The sequence below is a fragment of the Rhinichthys klamathensis genome, unplaced genomic scaffold, assembly GCF_029890125.1.
Source record: "Rhinichthys klamathensis goyatoka isolate OS25496 unplaced genomic scaffold, OSU_Roscu_1.1 h1tg000474l_1, whole genome shotgun sequence".
NCBI classification, from domain to species: domain Eukaryota; kingdom Metazoa; phylum Chordata; class Actinopteri; order Cypriniformes; family Leuciscidae; genus Rhinichthys; species Rhinichthys klamathensis.
In genome coordinates, this window is record NW_026606962.1 from 441,664 (window position 1) to 453,737 (window position 12,074).

Below are 12,074 nucleotides of genomic sequence, written 5' to 3' on the forward strand. Positions count from 1 at the left end.
AAAGTCGCGATGAAACGGAAGTAGAAACAAATCTTTTTTTCATATATTATATATTTCATATATTATAATATTATATTGAAAAAGGAAACATTTTAAATGATTGACATTTTGTGAGTTTATGCTTAAAACAAGAAGAAAAAAAAGATTTAATTTTAGTACATTTTTCAGAAAGCACTTTATATCTTCAGTCATTTTGCTTCTCAAGTAAATGTATCTTATGTGTAGATATTTGTACTGGAAAACATGTAAACAATTCTGAGAAAGTCAAGTGTGTCATTTTAACAAAGGTAGCCCAATTCAGCAGAATTTGCAAAGGTAGCATCTGAGTGTCCGCAGCAAACTAGTTTCAGCCCTGTGTGAGACCCATCAAGCCAAAATTAATCTCAAACCTGCAGTTACCACACACTGGCTTCATACTCTTATACACGCATTATAGATCCGCCACATATTATAGCTTATAAGACAGGGGAGCAAAGGGGAAAGCAATTCTTCACATCTTGATAGCAATCTCTCTTCTAGGCAGCATTTATCTGTGTCATGTACTACAAATGCTGATGCGGTCAGGCATCACACACAGTTTAAATGGAGGAATTTGTTCATTCTACAAGCATCTTTGATCTGTTTCCTTTTGTTTTTGATTTACACATTTTGGCAAATGCTTTTATCTAAAGTGACTTGACTTTCAGTGGATTTAAGTTATATAGGATTTATATATCAATATATAGATCAATTTAAAACCATCGGCTATAGCATGCAAAATACTGATAGTTTTGATTAACTGCGGGAAGGCACTGAGTTGTATCATGTCTGTTTCATAATCTAAAGTTTTTTTCTCTGGGTAAAGTAATTAAATAGTTGCCAAAACAAAATTAAACCTATACAAAATATAGCAGGGCTCGACAATATGGACTGCCAGGTGCCAGTGGGAACAACGCTCGGGACAACTGTCGGAACTGTCATTTTCCCTATAGGGCGTCATGAAAGTTTATCCTTTGCTTATGTTTTTAAGCCTTGCCAAATGAAATATTCAAGCGCAAGGAGATGCAAAAGAGAACTTAATTTGGTACTCGCTGTGTGAGAAGTTTTGTGTGCGCACACATCCATAGCGTGCGCCCAGAAAGCCGTGTCTCAGACAGCATGCAAATACTGAATTGAGTTCTCTTTTGCTGCTTCTTGCGCTGGAATGGTAAAATTCACACAAAATTGTATCAAAATGCCCATCTTGGCGAGTATCCAAGTAAACGCAGTCAGTTGTGGCTTAAGTGAACGTAAACAATTAATAAAAATAAATAAACACACCTCTGCATGTATCAGTATACTGGATCCGTGCAACTCATAAAGTGACAGCAGCCTGCTGTCTGTTTTTTAAATGGATCCAATCCATATTCAGTAAAGATGATTTGATGATGCAGCAATAAACTAGCTACTGTACTTTAATGGAGGCATTTTTTTTTACTTTATTTAAAACAGGATCAAAACAGTAATCTATTTTAATTACAAAAGTTATATCGGAATCGGCCAGTAGTTGTTTGTTATAATTGGGATCAGTATCGGCCATCAGTGCATCCCTAATAATTTTTTCCTTTCAGCTTAATGCTTACTTCAATACTTCAATCCCATTTTTATGCTGTACAGCTCTGTGGAGAGTGGGGTGGCCTGTGGTCTGTGTGTGTCGGTCAAGGGAAAGATTTGATTTGAATGCTATTTTGATTCATAGCTGTATTGATCTGCCCATGGCTTTCTCTACTTTTCAGCCTGGTTTTGTTTTCAGCCTTTTTGAGGATCTGCTTCTTGATGTGATTCTCATTCTTTCCCTTTCTCTCAAACACACAGCTGACACTAATCTTGGACCGGATGATGCTTTTGATGAGAAGGGTTGCCATTGTGATGTGACTGTGGAAGATCTGTCTGCCCCACTAAAGGCCGTGATCAGGGCCGTCAGGTTAGTTTGACTTCCCAGAGTGCTTTGTTCTCCCCTAAAGACAGTTTGAAGGATTAACACTGTGGTTGCAGAGTTAAACGCACTCATTTTGACCTCCCTGCCCTGTTGATGGAGACATTAGGTTTAGACCATGACTGCTGTCTCTCTCCTGCTGGGTAAGGCCACAGATGTTGCTTTAGGTGACTTCTTCTTTCACTTCCATCACCCTTTACTATTAGGGTCTCCCAGGAGGGCTGAGATTTTTCCAACTCCTCTTTCCCAGGGTGTCGGATAGACATGCTCACAGTCAGTTCTGCTTACACATCAGCTCATCTGACATTAAGAAAAACTGACAGGGGCTTGAATCTGTAAGACGTTACAGAGACAGATCACTGAGATTTGTTCCCCTCTGTGTCAATATTTGCAGTTCCATGTTCACTCAGAAGAATGTCACGCATAGAATAGGTTTGGGTTTCTGTGTGCTGGTGGTAATACCTGTGTTTACACAGCTAATGCCATCTATCACACATAGCTTTACTCGAACATGAGCCTTACTTGAGTAATATTATTATTAACTGTGTTTTTAAAGCAGAGGTATATCTGATTATATTTTTCTTTGGGTCATAAACTGCTCTGATATTCGTGACTGATTTCTGCCCTCTAGGGGTTATGAGCAAGTTTACACAACCTGCTGGCTTGTTTATTTGCGAAGAGGTTTGTTTTGTGTTAAGCTGACTTCATATATGCACAATATACTGTATGGTTTATAGATGTACAGTAACTGCATACATAATTTGAACAAAGTTTATTTTTAAAGTACATATTCCACACCTTTTTGCTTTATTCTTAAAATAAGTGTAAAGCTATCCAAAACAAAAAAAAAACGAATAAAAAAAAACTAAAATCAAGGTGTATTTACTGAAGTCACCTGAAGTCTTTATTTATTTATTTAATTACTATTTTGCGTCTGAAATAAATATATTTTGTAACAGAAAATATGGGGGGAACAGATGAAATATCGCATAATTTGTCCTTACCTTTTGTCCTTACCTTTAATATATTTGCCTGTGTTTTAGTGTGGTGTTATATCATTTCTCATCAAAAGTTAATTGAGTTTTGTTTCTTGTTTCAGGATAATGAAATTCCATGTGGCCAAGAAGAAGTTTAAAGAGACGCTGCGACCGTATGATGTGAAAGATGTGATTGAGCAATACTCTGCTGGCCACCTGGATATGTTATGCCGTATCAAGAGTCTCCAGACTAGGTGAGACAAACCAGCCCTTTTTGTATGGCAAAAATATGGGCAACTTCAACATGTGACTGAAAGTTATAAATTCATTCATAACATTTATGTAACACTTTTTTAAATTATTTTTTATTTATTTATTGCATACATTTCTCACTTGCACAATACACATTAACAAATGCAGTAAGTTCAAAGACATATTCAAAGAAAGCTATTATTGAGCTGCACCGTACAGAAAATAGTTAAACAACTTTGTTTTCTTATGCATACTTTCTACATCTACATATCCGTGTCTGTCTTATCTCCCTGTCTGCGCTCTCCCATTCAGGTTAGACACCATTGTGGGTCCACAGACCTTGAGAACCAAAGCCAAGACCTTTTCTTCTCCTTCCCTGCACTTGTATTACAGTCAGGCCAAGAGGAAACACTCTGCCCCAGGGTCAGCCGACCCACAATTCCCCATCCTAAACCCTTTTACATGTAACTCTGAAACATCCAGACATGAGTCATTTGCTGAGGCTGTGTGTCTAAATCCTTAGTGACCATTACCTTCTGGACATGAACATCACAGAGATAAACGCTATATAAAAATAATACATCCTTAAATCAAGATACATTTTGTAAGATAAGACTTGTTTTCAGAGAATACATCTTGAATCAAGTTTATTAGCTCATTGGCAAATAGTTTTTGCTTATTGATGCCTATATTTTGTTCAAAAGAAAATTCAATATATATCGTCTGAAAACATGTCGTTATGCAATATTATTTAAGGATGTTTAATGCAAAAGGCAAAAATACTGAATAAGAAAAATATATGCACTATGCATGCACTGTTCAAAAGCTTAGGGTCATTAATATATACATACAAACTGAACACACATCACAGGAAAAAATATTTAACTTATTCTTGTGATGTATATTTTAAAATGTATCAAAATAGAACACATTTATTTGAATATATATAATATATAATTTTTTTTATTATATATATATATTTTTTTTTACAATATATATTTTTTGCGGTCAAGCGCTTTTTGCACATTAGATTTGTGATGCGTCACGGACCCAAAGCCTCAAGCTGTTTGCTCTGTCCTACAACTCCTTGATTCCTCTGTTTTTCATCATGCAGAACTCTCTCCTGTTTTAACAAGGTTGGCCAATGCTAAACCAGCATAACTGCATGGTGTTAGAACAAATGTGCCTGTGTATCGGACTAACTTTTAGATTGATTTCTCCTGGCTTTCCCTAGCATCTTTGTTTGTATCTTAAAGCTTTGTTTTTGTACAGTTTGTAAAACATTTCGTCCAGCATGGAATGAGCTGCTAATCAGAGAATAGCATAATAAAATTGAGTCATTCTTTAATATTGTGAACCAACAGGTGTCTAATCAACCACTCTGATTTGAACAACCATCTCTAACTGACATTTAGGCTTAAATTGTTGAAACCTCAGCGATTGACTTTGAAACGCTGACTTAAGTTAACAGAATTTAAACTAGATTACTGAGACCTTTGGTTTGATTGGCATTCATATGTTTCTGAGATGTGATCTGCATGTATCTGAGATCAGTAGTATCTTGCCTTGGTGCCATAAGCTCCTTCTCCTCGACCTTCTCTCTCCTCCTTTCCTTCCTTTCCTTGATGGCACAACCTTAAAGATGTACTTGACCCCCGTATTGTTTTCTCATCTAGACTTGCCACAGCCGTGGGTCCACATCAGACACTCAGCACCAAAGCCAGGAACCTTTCCTCTCCCTCTCTACAATTGTATTACAGCCAAAGCAAGAAGAAGCATGCTGGGTCAGAGGCCTGTAGAAGGCTTGGGGACTAGTCATGGGGCTATGCGTACCTCAATCAGTTCATACTGTACATTGGGTCCAATGCTGATGATGTATTTAACTAAAACTATCCAAAGGGTTTATACCATGTGTTATTAGAACTGAAAATACCTACACATCTATTCCCCTAGTAAACAAAATCAGTATCCACAATGAATCTAAATGGCAGAGGTTCTCAACCTTTTTTTTTTTTTTTTAAATTCTGCACTGAGCAACCTGGCAAATTATTTTTTCTACTGTCTTGACAGTAAAATGTTAAAAGAATTTTGAATCTTGACAAGACGAATAAAAATAACAAATAGATTATCTACCATTTTTGTATAACCTACATTTTATATTTGTTATACCAAATCTCTCTCTTTCAGTAGGGGAAATTTAAATGTTAGATTCTGGAAACGAAATATAAATTTAGCGGGATCGGTCGGGTTAGGAAGAAAATCATTGTAAGCGGATGGCTGGTAAACACAGAGTGAATTTTAAGCGGGAGCGGGTATGTGCGGAATAGAATCTGGCGGGAGCGGGACGAAAAAAACAGTCCCGCGCAGACCTCTATCTTAAGGCACCCTTGGAAGTTTGCTGAAGCCCTTTAGTGGGCCCCAGCCCCCTGGTTGAGAACCATTGATATATGGGGATTACAAACCTCTTTACTTTTCGATGTATTAAACATAATCTTCATCATTGGACTTCAAGGTGATTAATAAATAGTGATATGTTTTCAATCAAGGAGATGATTATAATTTGTGTAGCACACACTCGACACAATTGGTTCTGCTGATTGATGTTGGTTTAACTCAAACTACTCTTGCATGATATATTTGGAGAGATGAGGAAGCATTAGACAGTTTTTCTAACAACACAAAAACAGAAAGTCAAATACTGAAATGTGAAATCCAGGAATGATTATAAATAGTGTACATAGTCTGCTTTCTGCATGGAAACACTTGGATAATCATACACCTGAAAATATAAACTACATTTCACTAGCACATTAATCTTGCACACTAGGGGCTTCTCTGGAGTGTCGTTTACTGTATCATTTTGAATTTAATATTTTAACCATAGGTAGATTAGATACTGCCAATCCTTAACATTTAAAATGTAAATAATCCAATTCTCAATTGAATTGACTGTAGTTATATCATTTAGAAATATATATATATATAAATCAGCATCTCTTTCTTACTGTCTTTGTAACATAGAAAAAATAGATGATGGTGATGCACTAACTTCTTTTTTCACTAACCAAAGTCCAGTCTTATCCTGCTGTGCTGTGCCATGCTCTAGCTTGAGGAACAGAAGTGTAAAGGTGTACATCCTCACATATGCTCAAAATCACTTTTTTTTCTTCTCATAGGGTGGATCAGATACTAGGAAAAGGTCAGATTTCGGTAGACAGGAAAGGCAGGGAGAAAATCCTCCCAGAAGGAGAGTCCCTGGAACATGACATGAGCATGCTTGGACGAGTCTGTAAAGTAGAGAGACAAGTAAGCCGTATTAACTTGGTCTAATGAAACATACACTACGTTTAAAACTTTGGGGTCTGTAAGATTTTATTTATTTATTTATTTTATTAATTTTTTTGGGAAAGAAATTAATACTAATATTCAGCAAGGATACATTAAATTGATAAAAACTGACAGTAAAGTTATTTATACATAATGTTACGGACGATTTTTATTTAAAAAAAAAAAATTGTGTTCATTTTAACTTTTTATTCAAAGAATCCTGAATTACTTTTTATCATGTTTTCCACAAAGTATTAAGCAACACAATTGTTGTCAACGTTGATAATAATAAGAAATGTTTTTTAGGCACCAAATCAGCATATTATCTAGCCTGGGTTTCCCCATGCTGCCTTTGCGCAGCGCGATTTTATTCACGCTGCTAGGCAGCCTGGATTCCATGGACCAGATTTTCGCCTCATCTAGGGAACCAATCACAGAACGGGGAGGGAGCAGCAAGACGATGACGACGTCTATGCGACACACCGAAGCAGTTTGTTTATACCTATGGATCAAACATGGCAGCAGACGCGAAGTTACCTTTCGATGAAGCCTTAGATATTGTTCTAAGTAGTTTAGAACGTGTACACATAAATCTCTGACCCATCGTCTTCTTCCTCGTCTAATTTCTGTCGCTCTACATACGTCATCTGGAATAATTGAAACGATTGGCTATGAGCTACATACAGGCGCATTTGATAGACATTCGTAGCACCCAATAAACGGCTCTGGGCATTCATAAACCACACCTCAAATACGAGAAAATGAACATGTGGTTCCCAGACCTCAATGAGACGTGGTCTGACGTTAGCCAGGCTACATATTATCATGATTTCTGAAGTATTAAACCTATTATCTTGATTTCATGTGACACTAGCTGCGTTTACATGGTTCAATCGGAATGAAATCAATCCGATTGATGAATTCGAACACGGTGTTTACATGAACGATAAATAAAGTAATCGGGTTGATGTGCGCGTTTATATGTCACAAGATTCAAATCGGAATTGATTTTTTGACATGCGCACTGCACGAATATGCTGCTGTTCGCGCATAACTATTCTCCTCTATTTTGGTGCTTTATTTGTTTTAAACAGCAGACTTAATATATTTATCCGCCTCTGGTCATGATTTGGAGACGATGAGCATGAACCGTTTTGTCGTGCTGCTTATATTGATCATGCAGTAAAACCCCGCGCCCAAAACCAGTCGTCCATGGATGAGAGTCTGAAACAAGCACTGCTGGGACGCTGTCCTGCTCCACTTCACAGACGCTGAGTGAAATGAGAATTTTTTAATAACGGAACACTCATTTATATTCACTTTATTCACCAGGAACACCAGGAGTCATTACGCTATTTCAACGTCATTGCACATGCGCAGTCCTTTTAGTTTCGGTTTTCAATCCGATCAAGTGTTTACATGTTCTCTCGATCGGATTACAAAAGGAGTAAACCACCCCTTTCAATCCGATCAAAATTTCAATCGGATCGAGCTCAATCGGATCGATTAAGGTGTTTACATGAAGGTTTTTTAGTCCGATTGAGCCGTCAATCCGATTATAAGTGTCCATGTAAACGCAGCTACTGAAGACTGAAGAAATGGCTTCTGAAAATTCAGCTTTGGCATCACAGGAATAAATTGCATTCTAAAATATATTAACATAGAAACAGTTATTTTAATTTGTAATAATATTTCGCAATATTACTGGTTTTTTTTTAAATCAAATACAGTATATGTAGCCTTGGTGAATATAAGAGACTGCTTTCATAAACAAACAAACAAAAATTATACAAACCCCAAACTTGCACTCATTTATGATAATCAAGCATAAAATTCAGGAAGATTCTATGTGATTTCTCATTTCTTCTATAATACAGGTCCAGTCCATTGAGTCAAAGCTGGACTCGTTGCTGGATATATACCGACAGGTGTTGCAGAAAGGCTCATCTTCGATGCTTGGTCTGTCTGCTTTTCCACTGTTCGAGCTGGATCAGACCTCCGACTACCAAAGCTCCATCCATAGCAAGGATTTGTCGTCATCTTCCCAGCTTACCGGCAGCGGCGTGTCTCATTCAGGCAGCAGTAACCTACACCGTGGTCTGCATCTTGCTCTGGCCCCCAGTGAACTCAACTTGGGTACTGGTTACCCACATTCGGCCTCCTCCTACTCAACCTCTCCTCTTCTCAACAACCAACCCTCCAGCCCGGACAGTTTCTACCCAGTGTCCCCTCCTCCAATTCTCACCCCCAACAACCTTTCCAGAAGTCACCAGCGATTCAGTGAGCTGACCAGGCCAGTCCCAACAATCCATTCGACCTCAACGACCCTTCAGCTCCCCCCTATGGTACCAACGCCTCAAGGCCGGCCTACCAGCCTTATCCCAGAGACGCTACTGGAGAGCCGGGCAGAGAGTCTGAGCAATTGCCTCGTGAGTTCCCAAACCGATGTTGAGTTGGACAGGGAGGCTGAGAGTACTCAAAGCACGGTACAGCTACGGGACAAGCCCGAGCGCAACTCCAAGGAAGATGGGTCGTGGAGAAGACACTTGAGCCTTGACATTGATCCTCTAAAGCTCATGTCTTCCACAGCAGCAGCAGCCTCGCTACAGGTTGAGCGTGGGCTCGGTAAGTCTCTTTCCGCTCAGAACCTCATGCTACCGACTGCTGCGGACTGCCATCCCAGCCTGTCCACTCGGAGCAGCAGCAGCAGCAACAATGAGTCCAGCGACCGCGAGCCGCTGGCTGACTGGGGCGATACAGAGCTGTTCATCAATGACAAAGAGTTGGACACCACGGAGGGCGGCCGCGACCTCCTCGACCAACAAAGCAACGATACAACCTTCTCTTCTGAGCTGCTACGGACAGGAGCCAGTGGGCCGTCTCCCAGCCAGGCTGGATCAAGAGATAGTCTCGAGTCCCAAAACTTGCCTCACGTATAACTCGAAAAAACCCGGAGCACAGGAACCTCACTGTGGAGACTGGACACAACCTCATGTCCCTCATGTTCTTCTTTTCCAAAGGAAATGGAGCGTCTTGTACGCTCTATATGTTTTCTAATTTTCACAAGAAAAAGACATGATGTTCATACGTTTTTGTTCATACGTACATATCATTGCATGGGCAATTTGTCAAAGAGGAGAATTTATATCAATGAGAAACTGTTGGGGAAGAAGCATTAATTAAATATTCTGGGGAAATATATGTTAAACTCAATCGACAGCATTTGTGGCATAATACTTACGGTGAGGCACTTACAATGGAAGTGAATGGGGCTAATTGGTAAACATTAATATACAGTACTCACGGTTTCAATAGTTTAGCCCCATGACAAACAGTACAAGTTTGTGTGGAAAAAAATCACCTACTAAGGCTACATTCACCCTGTCAGTATATTATTTACTTAAAGGTGTGAGTCTCGAAATGTCGTGTTCACACAGCAGCTTAGAATAAAATCAAAATCTGTTACCTGTAACAACAGCAACTGTGACTAAAGTAATATCATAGATGGTCATAGAAGTCATAATTTCACACAACAAGTTCATTTGAGGCATGAGTTCATCTGTCAAATCTTCATTAACAGACAATAGCTTTTATATCTGAAAATGGAGCATTTGAGTTGCGCACAGACCACAAAACTAACAGGAGCAGTTCCGGTAAGACAGTGACTGGATCTAAAACTTAAGATTCTTAAGTTACCGAAACCTCACTGGAACACTTTCAACATGTTAGACACACATATGTATGAAGTATTAGTTGTCTAGGACAGTACCAATCATTCAGCATGGCCTCACCGAAAATGCAGTTTTACGGGTGTGAGTTCGATTATAGAATGTGGTGTTTTACAGATCAAATAATATATGTTTTAACAAAGGGATTGATGTGAAGCTTACAGCACTTACATTGGCTCCATTCACTTCCATTGTGGCTATCCCTAATCTATAATACTGCATATGCTTTTAGAGAGGGTTTTTATTTCATGCCAACTTAAGAAGGAATGAGTTGTGATGTTGAAATTATTTTTGTGTTCATCAACAATATGCCATAAACACTGTTGTTTGAGCTTAACTTGTATTTAACCCATGATATTATTTTACAATTATGAAGAGTTATGGTACTGAATGAGTACTTCTTTCAGTCTTGCATGGGATCGGCATGTTTAAAATGCAAAGGCAAATAGGGTTGGAAGCGTGTATGCACCTGTAGAAATAAGCCCTCGCTCAGCATTAGGATTCATTTCTCACTTCCCACTCATTTGCATGTTTAAAGAATTATAGGAGGAATAGCAGTAAACCAGATGGTCTTGGTCTTAAACCGTTAAAGGAGTCATAACCTAGTATTACCTTGGATACCCACGCTCTATTATAGTCTTTCAGGCCCTTCTAAAAAAGAAAAGTGGGAAAAAAGTAAACACAGAGCTCCTCTGACCCTTATTTGAATGCATTATTGTCTCGCGAGATCTGAAGCGACATTTTGGCTGTCGTGGACTGTCATTTTAATAATGCAAATGAGGGGCGCGTTGATTGGTGGCAGGAAGGAGGGGGCTTGACACCGCAGGTAACTTCAGCATATCATTCCAAAATGACATCATGGCGCAAGTTGTGAATGAACCCGACCTGGCCGCGACCTACGGAATTCAACCATATATGTTTGAGCCAGACTCTGAACCAGAGCTGGAAACGGAAGATATAGAGTCAATGGAAGGACGTCTAGCTGCTACATCAACATGTCTCTGAATGGTAAAGACAATCATTTTGACTGAGACATACATTAACATCAGTAACGAGCTAAAACGTTTGTTGCTATTTTCTCCCACATAAGTTTACCTTTTATTTAATGTAGATTACATTAACGGAGATGTAGTCTACTTTTTTTTATCAGCTTACAGTGGTTATAGAGATCAACGTTTGCTATCATGTGTTGTTTTTGCCTTGTTTCACATTGTGGTTTTTTAGACATTCAATATTTTTCATCTACAGACATGTAACGTGATGATTCCTGTGTAAAATGTTTAGCGCACACCTAACGTTGAGCCAGTTGATAGGGTTGTTGGAACAGCGTCATTAAAAATGAATTTCATCCACTGGTCCCTGGTAGTTTGGTCCGTTTTTGGTAGAGAAAACACATTTGAATGTTGATTCTGGCAGTCAACCACAGAGCAACTCACGTGTGCACTACATTTCTGCATCTTTCTTGACTGAATATGAGGGGGAGAGGGGCAGGGCGGGCTTCCTGCAGCATATGTCTGCGGTGTCCATATATGGTATATCCTGCCCCGTCTTGACGTCAAGTCGGGGGAGAAATTAAAGGTTCTCTAAGCGATCCTGGGTGACGTCACTTCTTGTTGACGTTCGAACTATTGTCAAACAAAACGGAGGCTAGCTAGACCCTCCCTCCTCCTCATCCGCACACTAACCCCCCCAAACCCTTCTTGTCGGTGATTGGCTGGAACAGTTTGTTATGTTTCGGGAGCGGGTCACCGGAGTTTGTTTTTGTTGCTGTTTGTGGAGCCTGGGCTGTCTACAGAGATCGCGTTTCTTTACAGTGTGTTCAGGGGACAGGCAGCC

At 39.2% G+C, this 12,074-nt stretch overlaps 1 protein-coding gene across 9 annotated transcripts in view; it reads left to right on the forward strand.

Annotated features, from left to right (window-relative positions):
- The window catches only part of kcnq5a (potassium voltage-gated channel, KQT-like subfamily, member 5a), a 145,605-nt gene extending 135,736 nt beyond the window's left edge, over nucleotides 1-9,869 (forward strand). For 4 of the 9 annotated variants that reach the window (XM_056236994.1, XM_056236993.1, XM_056236996.1 and 1 more), the window contains 6 exons: nucleotides 1,834-1,942; nucleotides 3,054-3,185; nucleotides 3,496-3,606; nucleotides 4,860-4,967; nucleotides 6,360-6,489; nucleotides 8,388-9,869. In XM_056236994.1, the coding sequence (XP_056092969.1) occupies nucleotides 1,834-1,942; nucleotides 3,054-3,185; nucleotides 3,496-3,606; nucleotides 4,860-4,967; nucleotides 6,360-6,489; nucleotides 8,388-9,449 (1,652 nt within the window). In that variant the 3' untranslated portion in view covers nucleotides 9,450-9,869. The remainder of the gene's footprint in view (nucleotides 1-1,833; nucleotides 1,943-3,053; nucleotides 3,186-3,495; nucleotides 3,607-4,859; nucleotides 4,968-6,359; nucleotides 6,490-8,387) is intronic. The other 5 variants (XM_056236999.1, XM_056237000.1, XM_056237002.1 and 2 more) reach the window with 2 other exon arrangements.
- The last annotated feature ends 2,205 nt before the right edge of the window (nucleotides 9,870-12,074 follow it).